Here is a 17,858-nt window from a genome sequence, read left to right on the forward strand (position 1 = left end):
CTAAGCGTCCCAGAAATGACACAGAAAGTCATAAAGTCAAACATTACTTTTAAAAACAACAGTATAGGCTCATAAGGCCCTGATGGTAAAAAACTACTGTGGCGGAGGTGTGGTCCCGGGCGCGGCTGCAGGGGAGGAGTGGTGCGGTGAGCTCAACGGGGCGGTGCTGGAGACGCAGGTGAGAACAGCTGATGGCGTTTTGGACTGATGATGGTTTCCTTCCCTTTTATAGTGAGACGGGAGAGGAGCGGAGAACAGCGGGAAATCAGCTGAGACCAACAGCTGTCAGACTGTGGCCGGTCATAACGCAGGACGCTATAAATAAATGTGGCATCTGGAGACAAAGACCTGTGCGTGTGTGTCCCTGTGTGTAGTGCATTTCACAACTACATTTCCGCAAAATGACGTCACTTCCGGTTTCGGGCAGGACATGGCGGACATGCGATAGTTCGTGCTGATGGACATAGGAAGTGTTACAAACAGCTGATCGGATTGGCAAAGCCTGTTTCTGGAATATTATGTTTTTGTTGCTGCAAGTGCTTTTTATGCAGTTTTTGCAAAGCTATATGTGGAGAAAGGTATGGGGTCTTCACACCGCTGTTCTCTGTACCTCCTCGGGGAGTGGGCTGAAAGGAGGAGTTGGCCATCTGATTGGGGTCTAGGGATGCTGGGCCTCCCTGCACCTCCCTGGAAAAAGGGCAACATCTTTTGGGTCTAGGGGCAAATTACCCTTCTAGATGCAAGGGTACCTGGACCTGGGGTATAGAGTATGCTTGGGGAGTGTGAGTGTGTGTACAGTGTCCATTTCTGTTTGTAGTATTGCTGTCATCACAGTCGTGTCCAGTGTATGCATAACGGGTCAAACATTATACCACATTGGGGAAGTGCCAATTAGTTTTATATGTGTCTAGGTCTAGTCTTCAGATTTGCGTCCCCGCTGTGTCGGTCGGTGGAGTTTAATAAACTCGGCCGTCTGCTCATTGCTATCTAAAATATAACAGGACACTGGCGTAAATTCTCGACTGTCTCACACTGTTTAACGTTCATTCAGCTGTGTGAAAATCCCGGAGGAACCCACCTGATGGATTAATAAAGTTTTATTTAATCTAATAACTTTGATCTCAGCCAAACCGATTTACTCCGGAACAAATAAAACACAGAAAAAGGCAAACAATTACATTTTTAAGTTATCTGACTGACTTATATATCATGTTTAACCTGAGTAGCGAAAGAGTGGGGGTCTGAAAACGATGAAGCCGGGAGTCCGCTGCTCCTGCCGGCTGGAGTGACCATTGAATCCCCCCGCTTGCTATTGAGCGGTTGTGTAACTTCTCCGAAAACGTCAGCACACTTTTGCAAATATGCGATGTCTTGATAAACCAAGCAGATATTTGTAATTTACACAGCTACTTAAAATAGGTTTAAAGTTTATTTTGTGGCCCAGAAAGATTAATAAGAGTCCTAAACACTACAGATTACCATACAAAGATCACTACTCTCCTCAGTGACAACAATACCTACGAAGCCTTAAAGCGAGACCCCATAAGCAGCTACAAAAAGAAAGTTATAGCTTGCCTTCAAGACTTTGAAAAGGACAAAATTATTGACCGCCTTACATATCACCACCTTTACCCAGGGGATGCCATACCCTGCATTTACGGACTTCCTAAAATCCACAAGGAAGCTGTCCCACTCAGACCCATAGTCAGTAGCATAAACTCAGCCACTTATAACATTGCTAAACACCTTGCTACCATCCTTGCTCCTCTCGTGGGGAACACCCCACACCACATCAAGAACTCCACCGACTTCACCGACAAGGTCCAGAAACTTACCCTGGATCCAGATGAAACCATGGTGTCCTTTGATGTAGTCTCTCTCTTCACTTGCATACCCACCACGGAGGCCGTGGAGACTGTCAGAAAACAACTACAAGAAGACAGCTCCTTGGAGGACAGGACCAACTTCACACCCGATCAGATCTGCACACTGTTAGACCTCTGCCTCACCACTACATATTTCAAATACAACGAAGGCTTTTACAGACAAAAACATGGCTGTGCCATGGGCTCCCCCGTGTCACCTATTGTAGCCAACCTTTACATGGAGGAAGTGGAAAGGAAGGCTCTTGGCTCTTTCAAAGGAAGAGTACCCAGCCACTGGTACAGATATGTGGACGACACCTGGGTCAAAATCAAGACACAAGAAGTGGAATCCTTCACTGCACACATTAACGCTGTGGATAAAAACATCAAGTTCACCAGGGAAGACACAAAGGGCAACTGTTTGCCTTTCCTGGACTGCGCTGTGCACATTGAAGAGAACGGCAACCTCAACATCGAAGTTTACCGGAAGCCCACACACACCGACCAGTACCTCCTCTTTGACTCCCATCACCCTCTGGAACACAAACTTGGAGTAATTAGAACCCTACACCACCGGGCAGAACATGTTCCCTCTAAGCCTGAAGGAAAAAAGAAGGAACACACACATGTAAAGGAAGCACTCAAAACGTGCGGCTATCCTAAATGGGCGTTCTTAAAGTCAGCAAAGAGGCACAGAAAAGAAGACCAGACACCAGCGAGGGAGGATAAGAAGGACAGACGCAACAACATTGTCCCCCCCATTGTGTATCAGAAAAACTCAGGAGAGTTTTCTCCAAGCATGACATCCCGGTGCATTTCAGACCCAGCAACACGCTCAGACAAAAACTGGTTCACCCGAAAGACAAAACGCCAAAACACAGACTTAACAATGTGGTGTATGCTGTACAGTGCAGCAAGGAATGCTCAGACCTCTACATTGGAGAGACCAAACAGCCACTTCACAAGCGCATGGCACAACATAGAAGAGCCACCTCCACAGGACAAGACTCAGCAGTCCATCTGCATCTTAAGCATAAAGGACACTCTTTCGAGGATGCCAATGTTCACATTTTGGACAGAGAGGACAGATGGTTTGAAAGAGGAGTGAAAGAAGCCATCTATGTCCACTGTGAGCGACCATCTTTGAACAGAGGCGGTGGTTTACGACACCAACTGTCTGCCATCTATAATCCAGTTTTGAGATCCCTTCCCAGATGCCTTAACACCCACTCACATCCTGGGCCATCTGATCTCAGGAATTTGCATGATAAGGTGGGGCCAGGTTTCACAATGAACTCACCCGAAATTCTGGCTGATTGGGACCCACACCCAGTTTCACACCTTGGCTCAGGCGATTAGAGGATCATCAGGGGGTCCTTTTGTCCCTCTGTGGGGGGTCACTCCCACTAGGTTTATATCTGGGACTCTCCACCATTTGACCTTAGAACTGAAGAAGCTTCTCGGATGAGAGGTGAAACGTCTTCAAGCAACTTAAAGAAGTCCAGACGCTTTTCTTTGCAAGCTCCTTTGATTAATAGAGTAATCTTAAAACTTAGTAGCAGCCTATCTTGCTGGCAGCTGAAATTTGGCTGGGCCGGAAACGTGCTATGAATTTTGGGATATGGTAGGCCACGAAGGACACACCCGACCCATCCTTCAAATTTAGGGCTGGGTATCGTCACTGATTTCTAGAATCGATTCTATTCTGATTCACAAGGTCCTGAATTGATTCGTTTCGATTCGATTCGATTCAAATCAATTCGATTTGAATCTGGGAAATTTTGCCTCAGACAGTCAGAAATATTATAATTCAGATCAGTACATTTACATATTTTTGTATCTATAAAAAGGAAGCTGACATTTTCCAGACTTTATCAAAGGTGTAAGCATCACAGCAGATGCCTTTTTGTCAAAGTAGCTGAAGATAAAACACAAAAAAATATGAAGGTGATTTTCCTGGCCTGGGATTTTATAAAAATATTCTGCAGTAGATCACAAACGAAAGAAAACCATTAATCAACTTATGAACATTACCTCTGAAGTTACAGCGGTTTTATTAGAGACACGGCTAAGCGTTTTGCATTTTGTATAATTTTAAAAAGTTTACATTTGTTCAGAAGCCTATTGAACGGCAGAAATTAGGTTTTCTTTTCGGAAGTAAGTAAAAGGAAAAAAAACATCGGTCGACAGCGCTGTAAATAACGGTAGTCTTGTGCGTAACAAGCAAGCGAAGAATGCAGAAAACTGATTTCGGGGATAGGCGGGAAACTGTTCTTGAAGTACACTGAGAAAGAGAGAGAGGGCTGTGCATGAAGTGTGATTTTATTGTGGTGGAAGCAAAACAGCAAAAGTAAGAGGAAGTTCATGATGATCTTTATGTGAAGCTTAGTTTGGATCTTCTTTTGCTGCTGGTTCGGTCAATATTGTTTGGAGAGAGATAAAACTAACAGCTTTAGAATCAGCACAAAAAGGGCGTAAACACAAAGCGCGGACCCGCCGAAACATCAGAATCAGCGAGCTGTCGGCTTTCAGCCCTGACTGTGCCCGTGCCGTCGGGTGAGAAAGGCGACATCTCACTGATTCTGATCTGCAGGTCCGCGCTTTGTGTTTACATCTTTGTGCAGAAGCCGTGTACCTGCTCTCATTTACTGTTTTAAATGTTTGGTGGTTGTCAAAATTTTGTGACGTTTCACCTGAGATTCTGGAATTTTGGGCAAAATACATTTATATAAAAAATCGATTCAGGATTTTAATGAATCGATATCACGTTATCCAAGCCAGAATCGATTTTAATCGATGAATCGATTATTAAAACCCACCCCTATTCAAATTCGGGGAAATGAAGGATGCATTTATCAGCATTTGAAGGAGTCGACGAATTGAGAGAGCCTTCGTTGCCTGGCTGTGACGTAATCCGCCTTCAAATTAGTGATGTGCGATACCACTGATTTCCTTTCCGATCCGATACCAAGTAAAATTCAGGGTGGTATCGACGATACTGATCCGATACCAATACTTTGTACAAACACTTATTTTATTTATTGTATCTCAAATTATAGCGTCATAATGATTACAGGACAACAGATTACTTGTTCTTATCACTTAATAATGCAGAGTTCATCATATAGAAATAAAAAAACTGAAGTTCTGCGCTATTTGAACACGTTGCCAGCACTAAAGGACTCCGTGAGAGACGTCTGTCTCGCCCTAGTAGCACCTGTCCCTCTCCTCTTCTTCAGTTCACCACAACATACGCTCGTCATATTCTGTGATATGATTTACTCTGAGGTTAGTGGTGTTGCCACAACACTTCACTTTTTTGCCACATGTGTCGCAAAACACGTCTCAGCTGTTTGTGGAGGTAAAATATGTCTGCACATGACTCCAATTACGCTCAGCCATTGTTGTGAGTGCGCACGCCAGGGCTGCGAGACATTTATACAGCCGTATTTCACACATGAGTATGAAAGGCGGAAGAGGAAGTAGTTCCTTCGAATGTAGATAATCCAAATGTTATAGTTTCTTTCCACTGTGTTCTTGTGTGTGTGAATGGGTGAATGACTGAATGTAGTGTAAAGCGCTTTGGGGTCCTATGGACTAGAAAAGCGCTATACAAATGCAAGCCATTTGTTAATGATAAACTACAAATTTACCTTAAATTACTAAAATATCAATATTTTAATGTGAGAATCGATTCTAGAACATAAATGATTGGTATCGGAGGAATCTATATTTCAGGATCGATCCGCACATCACTACTCCAAATGCGGCCTCCGGAGGATGCAGCCGACATCTTGGGAGACACGCTTGTGTCTATATGTCAGATCGGGTCTTAGACTCCACCTCTCTGGACATATCTCAGGCCCCCCCAGGTGTGGGGACCTATCACCCCCACAACGCTCCCTGTCACTGGCTGATGCCCTCAGATGTTGGTGTGTTTCAGGTTCTCGGTGTCCAGGGCTGGGCGCTCAGGTATGTACCAGCTCATTCCTGGTGGCTGCTTGGCAGGACCTGCCGCTTGTGGCTTGGTTGGGCCCCTTCGGCGGGGGGGGGGGGGGGGGGGGGAGGGAGGCCTCGGACCATGAAATTATTAATAAAAAGACTAAATTCTTAGTACAAAGACTTCACCTGCAAAATTATGAACACGATAACAAATCCGGACAATTTCTTGCTAACCAGTTAAAAATCAATAAAGAAAAAACAACTATATGTGCTGTTAAAGATGTATCTGGGAATACAATATATGATCTTAAAAAATGAACAAAATTTTTAGGGATTTCTATGAAACTTTATATACACCACAAATAAACCCATCTAAAAACGAAATTGATCAATTTCTCGACAACATAATTAATTAATTACATCTTCCAAAATTATTAGACACCCAAGCAATGGCACTGGATTCGCCACTGACGCCAGGTGAACTCCAGGAAGCTCTGATAAGTATGCTCAATAATAAGGCTCCAGGTCAAGACAGCTTTCCAACAGATTTTTACAAAGAATTCTGGACGATTCTGGCACCAGTTTTTCACAGGATGTTGCAGGAAATCAAAGAAAATGGTAGACTACCACCAAATATGAACTCTGCAAATATCAGTCTCTTACTAAAACCAGGCAAAGACCCTGTATTTCCTTCAAGCTATCGTCCAATATCCCTTATTAATGTAGACCTTAAAATAATGTGCTAAGCTCTCTCAAAAAAATTAGAGAAAATAACCCCCCTTTTAATTCATCCGGACCAAACTGGTTTCATAAAAGGTAGGCACTCATCAACAAATACACGTAGATTACTTAGACACGTAGACTACTCATGCAGTAAAAACATTGAAACCATAATATTTTCTTTAGATGCAGAAAAAGCATGTTTGGGGAGTGTGACTGTCTGTGCAGTGTCTATTTGTGTCTGTCTACACGTTGGGTGAGTGCCGAGTATTTGGTTGTGTATATGGGGGTGGGAATGCACGTTTGTGTCCACGTGCGCCTGTTCGTCTGTGTCTATATGTCAGGTTGCGTCTTAGACTCAACCTCTCTGGGTACATCTCAGGCCCTCCAAAGAACGGAGGCCTATCTCCCCTCACCACACTCCCTGCCGGTGGCTGATGCCCTCAGACGTTGGTGTGTTGGTGGTCCTTGTCGTCTGGGGCTGGGCGCTCATGTATGTAACGGCTCACTCCTGGTGGCCGATTGGCGGGGCCTGGCGCCTGTGGCCCGGCTGGGCCCCTTCCGGGGGGTGGTGTGCCCTCAGGCTTCTGGCCTCAGGGCCTGAAGCTCGGTCCTCTCTGGCAAAGCTGGCTGACAGAGCCCGCGGGCACGCCACTGCAACCCCCTCTGGCCTCTGCTCCATAGCTGCTGGGTGACCTCTCGTTTGGGGCTCTACTCAGCTCTTCCCAGGAGGGTGGCATGGTTCCCCCCTTTGGTGGTCCTCCTCGGGTCCTCGTACTCTGGGGCCTCTGGATGTCTGGGGCCTGGATCTCCTCCATACCTGCTTCATGATGCCCTTGTGGACGGGGCTATGGCTCCCCACACTCCCTAGCAGACCATTACATGGAGAAACCTTTGGAATACAAGCATGCTGATCCACACAGGTGTGCACACATGTGTGCACACAGGTGTTCAAAGACGCGGACTACACCTTTCTTGGCTGCTGCCTCAAACCACATTGTGCGCTGTCTATCTTGTGTGCTGCACAATATCGTTTAATATTTAGTATCTACTGTTATCTACTGCTAGCTAGTTTATTGTGATGGTGCTGTATTTATTATTTTGCTCTTTTTTGTTTGTTTTCTCATCTGTTTTTTTTTCTCCATACAGGTGATCCAGATGTTTTGTTTGTTTTTCTTTCTTTCTTCCCCCCTTCCTCACTGTCTCTTCTCCCCTCTGTTTTTCTTTCTTTCTCTCCCTCTCTTTCTTTCATTCTTTCTCCCTGTCCTATCCCCCAGTCATGTCTGTCCCGTTTGTAGCAACCGAAAATAAAATAAAATAAATACATAATTATAATAAAGGTCAATCAAATGGACCAATATGGCAAGGCCATGATGATCCACTTGGTAAAATAAATCCGCTTGGCATCTTTCTTGGCCTTAAGAAAACAATTCTGATGGCTAAAGATCCAAACGGGACAAAAAAAAAGAAAAAAAAAGAAAATACTAATAGACACAAAAGGCTAAAAATGTAGAAAGAAACCCACCAAATAATAAACCCACAAAAAAAAAAAAAAAAAAACTAGAGGAAAAAACAGAAACCATGAAAATGAGAGAAGGTGAGTGTAATCCCAGTGCCCTTTTGAAGACAGATTAAATGGCAGGGTTAAATGTGAAAGAGTATCTGTTTTGAAGTCAGTACCAAATCAAAAATACAGATTCATCTGCTCTGGTGACCCCTTGGGAAAAAAGAGAAAAAAAAGTGCATAAATCTCAGTCATTATCTGTTTCAAAGTATGATCAGTGGCTAACAACTTGTAATTATTAACCAATAAGCGTGTAGTTTACCAGTTACCCTCCCACCACCACCACAGTTGGTGACATCACATCACAGCAATAATTTATACTGTTTGTGATCTCGTAAAAAATTATGTTTGAATTTTGAACATAATAATAAGGATTTACCTGCACAGAGAACACCAGCATCATATTCATGCCCGCAGGTTGCTCTTGTAAAACCTTCGACTGAGCATTGCTGAAGAGATGTCACATTGCCGAAACATGAATTGCTAGCCTCCACCACTGACCCACTGCCACGGCCAAAAACAGCACCACCATGAGCTTTCACGGCACGTCCACACTGCAGCGACTCACACACTACTCCAGCTTTACTTAGAGTCCAGTCCATGTCACACACTGTGTGCCACTGGTCATCATGACGAACCTCCACTCTTCCAGAGCACTCATCATTACTGTTAACCAAGCGCACCGCCAAGCTTTCTGTGAAGGCAAATAAACTAAATATGTAGCCACAGGTATGGAAGAATGACCAACAAACAACTGTCATGTATTTAGGTATATTGTACACCGGTTAAACTCAGAAGACAATATTAAACTTTTTTTTTTAAATGATAAAGAACATTTAAGCTGCCAATATTACTCTTTGGCATTTTTCATATAAAAATTCTGTAAACATTTATGTAAAAACAGAATTCAGTGATTAATTCATATTTTATTCACAATACAATCTTGAAAATATCAAATATTCAGTCTGAGAAAATGTACAATTTTGACATCACAACTTGTAATCTAAATTATTATTAGTATAGAATTTGGAGTATGTCAAATAAAAGTACTAATAGTACCTGGAACCGCTGAGGATGTCACTTTGACCACATAGAAATTAATGTAAAATCACAACTGCTGCACCTGGTTTGTCTAACAACACGATTGTTTACACACTTTTTGTCGTGAAAGCTGCTCAAAATTAAGACAGAGCTAGCTAGATGTGATTGACAAATAAATATATAGGGTCCTGTAGCCACATATCACCTGTGGGATGCAGAGCCAGGGTACAGCAGGATAGTACAGAGCAGGGGAGTGTGTGCCCAAATGTGTGGAGAACTGGCTGGGTTTCTGGCTGATCTCAGCAACAGAAAGCTGAACTGAAAAGACTATTTATTTACCATTATTACTGCTGATGCTGGAGGGGCTCAAAATGACCCCTGCAACCAGTTCTCATTTTAAGAAATTCCAAGTGTATTTTAAATTTGACTACAACTCTAGAGCAAGTTGGAACAAGGCCATGTCTTCTATGAACGGTCTGTAAACATTTGCAAACTAGGAAGACCAGTTGCTGGACTTCTGGGAGAGAAATGAAGGAACGAAGAAGAAGGAAGCAATGAAGCTTATGTGCAAAAGAATAGCATACTACATTAGCTGTAGTATGGTGTTTAGCACTGTCTCACTGAAATATACATGGAAACAGATGTCATCTTGCTGGAAGCATCTGTTTCTCTCAAACTTGTATCTGGATTTCAGCATTTTTGGTGTTTTGCCAGATTTTCAAGCTGGCAGTTTCATGGGCATTAATGCACCCTCATACTGATGATGTTGCTTGAACTAAACACTGATAAGCAGTGTGGTCCCTCACCTCTTTACTTCACAGGACACAGCTTGTTTTCCAAAAAGAATTTCACTGATGATGTTAAATTCTTTTTGATGTTCTATTGTGAATCAAATATGGATTTGGAAATCTTTGCATTTATTCTTTACTTACATTTTTAAAAAGATCCAAACGTTTTGTTTTTGGAACTGGGTTTGTATGTTTTTCTTACCTGTGCAGAAAACACCAGCCACTACAATGTTGTTGCAAGTCCTGTCTGGATATGGATATGGTCTTTGTTGACACTGATTCAATGTAGACTCTTTTCCATTGCATTCAATTTGATTTGTCCAGGTCTGTCCTGTACCAGGGCCAAGCTGAAGAAGCTTATGGGGCCTCCCACAGTCCAACTGTCTGCACACCACTGTTGCATCATTCATGTCCCAGGATTCAGCACACACAGTCCCCCACTGGCCTTTATTGAAATACTCTACTCTTCCATCACAACGAGTGGATCCACCGGCTAATCTCACATTACCTGGAAAGCAGAGTTGTTATATAAATCTAACATAAATCTATAAATACAAAGAAAAATGCAAAGAAAAAATACAAATGACTCATAACACCAACAGACCATTTTAGACTTAATCAGCTATGATTTCTGCATCATACAGATGGAATATGTTTTACAGCATCAAAAATGACTCAGAAATTGCTCTCTTCATAGTTTCAATGTTGCTGACCCTTGGCTATATTACCCTCACTGGGTGATCAGTGCATCATCAGATCAATAGCATTTACCATTGTAAGTGGTTAATATTCATCTGTTGTCTCACATTGTGTTTGCTAAATGCTGGTAATGGTGAAATCACTTGTTAGGCATAAAATAATTTGCCATATTGCATTTGTTCTACCTAGAAGTAGACTGTCCATTTAAAGGTATCAAAAAGTTGACCTCAATGAGTAAAGGGATTAATTATGTGTAATAATAATTTAGAGCAATTCAATAGCAAAATTGTGTAAAGGAACGGTGACGAAGAGAGGAAAACAATATAAAAACAAAGGTTCAAAGATGCAGCTTCATGCTAAATCGTAGTGGCCAGCTAGCTGACTGAAACATGTGCAGCACTGAAGCACAGCCTATTTACAGCATCTTATATGGTCCAATTCTTTTGTGTGTTCGTGAATAGTCTGTGTGTGCTTTGGCTGGCCTAATCCTATTGGTCTTCTCTCTGTATATGCACTGCTATAGCACACATATGTGAAGATAGTGACATAATTTATAACTCGGGTTGTACCTGATTAACACGTGTTTAGACTACAAAAATATTGATCTGATGGTTTGCATCAACATTTTAATTGGAAAAAATCATACTTGATCTGTTTGATAAAGAACTTCATGGATTCATTTTCTTTTTGAAATATAGCATCAAGTCTTACCTGAGCATACCACAGAGGCCTCTTCAATACCATCGGTGATAGATCTGGTATAGTTCCTAAATGTACACTGTGTGACAGAGCTCTCTCTACCATTACAGTGGATCTCATGTCCTCTCAGATCTTCACCTTGACCAAATGACCTTGAAATCTTGACAGGATCTCCACAATTTATCTCTCTGCACACCACTGTGGCTTCATTCATTCCCCAGTTAATATTAAATGCTGGTGACCAGTGTTCACCGTAGTGGACCTCCACCCTTCCTGAGCACATGTCAGTCCCATTGATGAGTCGAATGGTAGCTACAAAGCAAAGAGGACAAAATCAGCAATTAGTTGGTGCCTGAAAATTGCATTAATTGAAATCCATACAATATTCTCACTGATGTCATGGAAATAACTGTGATATAAATTGTGGTGGGCCGTGGACTGTGATGCTGTGCAGATGTACCTGCACGGCATCTGCAATGCATCTGTGTTAAAACATGGGGAATCAGTGTTGTAAGTTGGTGTAAGTGTGGTTGCAGCCGAGAGCTGCAGCCACATATAATAAAGATGGCTTTAAACAACGACCTCTAAACATTAAAAAAAGACACAATATTTAATGACAAAATAGTTTTTACCTGAACAAATCACTCCTGCATCTTCCCTGTGTCTGCACGAAAATCTTCCAGAGGGGCGGTACCTGCAGTGCCCAAGGGACGTCTCATTACCCAAACAGTTGACAGAAGAATACCAGATCACTCCTTGGCCTTCACCAAAGAAGGCCTTAGATTTTGCTCTCTGAGGTGTTCCACAGTCCATGGCTCTGCACACCACCTCAGCCTCTCTGAAGTCCCAGTCATCATCACACACTGTTCCCCACCAGCCGTCATGCAGAATCTCCACTCGGCCAGAGCATCGGTCAATGCCGTTCACAAGCCTTATTGGTGGTTTACCTGAGGGCACACGTAACCAAAAGAGGTTAATGGCTGTCCCCCTTTTCAGACAATAGCTCATACTGGATAGTTCGTATGTCCAAGAAACTTTAAAATGTGGTTAACTTCAGCAACAGGTGTATTTTAACCCAAAACACAGTCTTTCACCAAATGTAACCAGGAAATTTTGGTGCTAAAGCTCAGGTCCATTTACTGCTGATTTAACTGAGGAAAAACATTCAAGCATTAACAATATAAATTACAAGCTGTCAAATAGATCCCATTAAGCAGTTTATTAAGAACTCAATAGCTTCTCATGAGGGGCCGTGCTGACACCTGCTGCTCTCTGGCAGAAAGCACCATGGCCCTCCCGTGTTTTAAATGCTATTTAGAACAGCACGCAGCAGCACCACATATGAGCGTGTGGAGAAAGGTATGGGGTCTTCACACCGCTGTTCTCTGTACCTCCTCGGGGCAGGGGGCTAGGAGGAGGAGTTGGCCATCTGATTGGGGTCTAGGGATGCTGGGCCTCCCTGCACCTCCCTGGAAAAAGGGTAACATCTCTTGGGTCTAGGGGCAAATTACCCCTCTAGATGCAAGGGTACCTGGACCTGGGGTATAGAGTATGCTTGGGGAGTGTGAGTGTGTGTACAGTGTCCATTTCTGTTTGTCTCCACTGTGGCGTGGGTGTGATCTCTGGCCGGCTGCAGAGTAGGGGTGACGCAGTGAGCTCCTGGGGTGGCGCAGGGGCAGGGTGAACAGGTGTGCTGGGATATGAATGTGGTTGTGACTCTTTATATGTTCACAGTGACAGTCGGAGGAGGAGGAGAGCGGACCTGACAGTAGAGAGAGGAAGTGTCTGTGTCCCAGTGAAAAGCGAAAACCACAGTTGTAAATAAAAGTATTGCTGTCATCACAGTCGTGTCCAGTGTATGCATAATGGGTCAAACGTTACACCACATTGGGCGAGTGCCAATTAAAATATGTTTGCATGAGGGTGGGAATGCATGTTTGTGTCTGTGTGTGCCTGTTTGTCTGTGTCTATATGTCAGGTCTTAGACTCCACCTCTCTGGACATATCTCAGGCCCCCCCAGGTGTGGGGACCTATCACCCCCACAACGCTCCCTGTCGGTGGCTGATGCCCTCAGATGTTGGTGCGTTTCAGGCAGGTTCTCGGTGTCCAGGGCTGGGCGCTCAGGTATGTACCGGCTCATTCCTGGTGGCTGCTTGGCAGGGCCTGCCGCTCGTGGCTCGTTAGGGTCCCTTCGGCGGGTGGGGGGCCCTCGGACCGTTGGCCCAGGGTTCGGTTCGTTCTGGCGCGGGTTCTGAACCCGTGGGCACATCACTGCAGCCCCCCGTGGATTCCGCACCAGGACTGCTGGGTGACCCAACATCTGGGGCTTTCTTCAGTTCTTTCAGAGGGTGGGGCGGTTGCCCCTCCGATGGTCCTCCTTGGGTTCTCGGGCTGTGGGGGGCCTCTAGATATTTGGGGCCTGGATCTCCTCTATGCCTGCTTCATGTACACATGGGCAATGTTCCCTCTAAGCTGCGCACGTGCGCAATTGCGCACTGTTGGGACGGTCTCTGCGCACAGAAAATCTGCTTTGCGCACACAAGAAAAATTCTAACCTGAATTGAAATTAAAGAAAATATGTGCCGACACCGGTGTTTTAGCGAGCAAAGCGGAGTAATGACAACGTGTACAACCATCGGAGATGTGAGCAGGACAGACGGAACAATTAACGGAAAAAGTGTGGACTTTATACCAGTTTTTAAATTGTGTTGATAAGCCACGTAAAACCAGAGTTATGATAAAAATATTTGCACTATTTGGTTTTCTTCCTGAATACTGTCGTTGTTTATATTTACTGCGGAAAGAAACAGTAAAAACTGCGTTTTATAAGGAAAACGCTCGAAAGCCTGTAAGCAAAGACGAAACCAAAACACCCCACCCTTTCCCATTGGTCGAAAAATGTACCATGGCACCCAATCAAGACATGGCATTTAGTTTTTAAGAAACAGGAAGAAGTTTTAGGAGTGACGGCGGTGTTGAGATGTGAGAGATTTGCAACCTTTAGCGCAAATCTTGTGTAGTTAGTGTGTAGTGTAGTCAATAGTTTTGTTGTGTGTGTCAGAACAATGAGGCGACTTTTGAATGTTACAGGTGTTACAGGAGTGATACATCTCCTGTTGTCAGGCCTGCAGGTATCAGGCTGTTGTTCTCCTTTATCTCATAGTGGACAGAAATTATTTTTTGGAGTGGGTCACGAACAAGAAATTTTTTTTAAATTTTCATTGTAAGTGGGATAAAGCACTTAATTAAAAGTAGTCTAACATAAATGTAAATGCTGTAATTTGATTATTTTAATAAACCATGTAACTTGGATGGATTCGATGCTGCCGTGACCACAGTGCTCACGTCTGCTGTTGCTCACAGTGGTCCAAGGGACCGCTCAGGGAGTTTGTGTGTTCGTTCAGACACATGAAAAATTAGAGGGAACATTGCACACGGGTGCTCACAGACAAACTATACAGGGAGTGCAGAATTATTAGGCAAATGAGTATTTTGTCCACATCATCCTCTTCATGCATGTTGTCTTACTCCAAGCTGTATAGGCTCGAAAGCCTACTACCAATTAAGCATATTAGGTGATGTGCAACTCTGTAATGAGAAGGGGTGTGGTCTAATGACATCAACACCCTATATCAGGTGTGCATAATTATTAGGCAACGTCCTTTCCTTTGGCAAAATGGGTCAAAAGAAGGACTTGACAGGTTCAGAAAAGTCAAAAATAGTGAGATATCTTGCAGAGCTTCTGAAGCGTGATCATCGAACAATCAAGCGTTTCATTCAAAATAGTCAACAGGGTCGCAAGAAGCGTGTGGAAAAACCAAGGCGCAAAATAACTGCCCATGAACTGAGAAAAGTCAAGCGTGCAGCTGCCAAGATGCCACTTGCCACCAGTTTGGCCATATTTCAGAGCTGCAACATCACTGGAGTGCCCAAAAGCACAAGGTGTGCAATACTCAGAGACATGGCCAAGGTAAGAAAGGCTGAAAGACGACCACCACTGAACAAGACACACAAGCTGAAACGTCAAGACTGGGCCAAGAAATATCTCAAGACTGGTTTTTCTAAGGTTTTATGGACTGATGAAATGAGAGTGAGTCTTGATGGGCCAGATGGATGGGCCCGTGGCTGGATTGGTAAAGGGCAGAGAGCTCCAGTCCAACTCAGACGCCAGCAAGGTGGAGGTGGAGTACTGGTTTGGGCTGGTATCATCAAAGATGAGCTTGTGGGGCCTTTTCGGGTTGAGGATGGAGTCAAGCTCAACTCCCAGTCCTACTGCCAGTTTCTGGAAGACACCTTCTTCAAGCAGTGGTACAGGAAGAAGTCTGCATCCTTCAAGAAAAACATGATTTTCATGCAGGACAATGCTCCATCACACGCGTCCAAGTACTCCACAGCGTGGCTGGCAAGAAAGGGTATAAAAGAAGAAAAACTAATGACATGGCCTCCTTGTTCACCTGATCTGAACCCCATTGAGAACCTGTGGTCCATCATCAAATGTGAGATTTACAAGGAGGGAAAACAGTACACCTCTCTGAACAGTGTCTGGGAGGCTGTGGTTGCTGCTGCACGCAATGTTGATGGTGAACAGATCAAAACACTGACAGAATCCATGGATGGCAGGCTTTTGAGTGTCCTTGCAAAGAAAGGTAGCTATATTGGTCGCTGATTTGTTTTTGTTTTGTTTTTGAATGTCAGAAATGTATATTTGTGAATGTGGAGATGTTATATTGGTGTCACTGGTAAAAATAAATAATTGAAATGGGTATATATTTGTTTTTTGTTAAGTTGCCTAATAATTATGCACAGTAATAGTCACCTGCACACACAGATATCCCCCTAAAATAGCTAAAACTAAAAACAAACAAAAAACTACTTCCAAAAACATTCAGCTTTGATATTAATGAGTTTTTTGGGTTCATTGAGAACATGGTTGTTGTTCAATAATAGAATTATTCCTCAGAAATACAAGTTTCCTAATAATTCTGCACTCCCTGTATCTTTCTTGGCTACCTCAAAGCACATTGTGCACTGTCGGTCTTGTGTGCTGCACAATAACATGTAATATTTAGTAGTGGTGGAACTTGTGGTGTGTTTTGGTGCAAGAAATAGTGAGCCAATGTGTGACATAACGACAGATGTAGAGTCAGCGAGGAAGAGAGTAAGTTCTGCCTATTCCAAAATAAAAAACATAAATGCATATGTTCAATCGACCACAATCGTAGACAATTGAATTGACACAGGGGGAATGGGACACAAAGAGTGACAGAAAACAGCACACATGATGAGGGACTACAAAATAAGACGGGAAGTACAGAATAGAGAGAGACAGTTTAGACACACAGACAAAAAGGGAAACAAATGGAGAAGAGACAGACTACATACAGGGAAATGTCTAAAAAATTAGACAAGGAACTAAGAACTACAAATATGAATAACTAAACTAGGACGCACTTGAAAATACTAATAGACACAAAAGGCTAAAAATGTAGAAAGAAACCCACCAAATAATAAACCCATAAAAAAAAAACCCAAACTAGGGAAAAAAACAGAAACCATGAAAATGAGAGAAAGTGAGTGTAATCCCAGTGCCCTTTTGAAGACAGATTAAATGGCAGGGTTAAATGTGAAAGAGTATCTGTTTTGAAGTCAGTACCAAATCAAAAATACAGATTCATCTGCTCTGGTGACCCCTTGGGAAAAAAGAGAAAAAAAAGTGCATAAATCTCAGTCATTATCTGTTTCAAAGTATGATCAGTGGCTAACAACTTGTAATTATTAACCAATAAGCGTGTAGTTTACCAGTTACCCTCCCACCACCACCACAGTTGGTGACATCACATCACAGCAATAATTTATACTGTTTGTGATCTCGTAAAAAATTATGTTTGAATTTTGAACATAATAATAAGGATTTACCTGCACAGAGAACACCAGCATCATATTCATGCCCGCAGGTTGCTCTTGTAAAATCTTTGACTGAGCATTGCTGAAGAGATGTCACATTGCCGAAACATGAATTGCTAGCCTCCACCACTGACCCACTGCCACGGCCAAAAACAGCACCACCATGAGCTTTCACGGCACGTCCACACTGCAGCGACTCACACACCACTCCAGCTTTACTTAGAGTCCAGTCCGTGTCACACACTGTGTGCCACTGGTCATCATGACGAACCTCCACTCTTCCAGAGCACTCATCATTACTGTTAACCAAGCGCACCGCCAAGCTTTCTGTGAAGGCAAATAAACTAAATATGTAGCCACAGGTATGGAAGAATGACCAACAAACAACTGTCATGTATTTAGGTATATTGTACACCGGTTAAACTCAGAAGACAATATTAAACTTTTTTTTTAAATGATAAAGAACATTTAAGCTGCCAATATTACTCTTTGGCATTTTTCATATAAAAATTCTGTAAACATTTATGTAAAAACAGAATTCAGTGATTAATTCATATTTTATTCACAATACAATCTTGAAAATATCAAATGTTTAGCCTGAGAAAATGCACAATTTTAACATCACATCATATAAT

At 43.0% G+C, this 17,858-nt stretch overlaps 1 protein-coding gene across 2 annotated transcripts in view; it reads right to left on the bottom strand.

Moving 5' to 3' along the window:
• Window positions 1-17,858, bottom strand: part of LOC106676122 (scavenger receptor cysteine-rich type 1 protein M160-like) — a 51,106-nt gene that overhangs the window by 17,987 nt on the left and 15,261 nt on the right. For both annotated transcript variants that reach the window (XM_024805193.2, XM_076873813.1), the window contains 5 exons: window positions 17,236-17,550; window positions 11,951-12,265; window positions 11,331-11,630; window positions 10,123-10,428; window positions 8,471-8,785 (listed from right to left, as the gene is read on the bottom strand). In XM_024805193.2, the coding sequence (XP_024660961.2) occupies window positions 8,471-8,785; window positions 10,123-10,428; window positions 11,331-11,630; window positions 11,951-12,265; window positions 17,236-17,550 (1,551 nt within the window). The remainder of the gene's footprint in view (window positions 1-8,470; window positions 8,786-10,122; window positions 10,429-11,330; window positions 11,631-11,950; window positions 12,266-17,235; window positions 17,551-17,858) is intronic.

The sequence above is a fragment of the Maylandia zebra genome, linkage group LG15, assembly GCF_041146795.1.
Source record: "Maylandia zebra isolate NMK-2024a linkage group LG15, Mzebra_GT3a, whole genome shotgun sequence".
Classification (NCBI taxonomy): domain Eukaryota; kingdom Metazoa; phylum Chordata; class Actinopteri; order Cichliformes; family Cichlidae; genus Maylandia; species Maylandia zebra.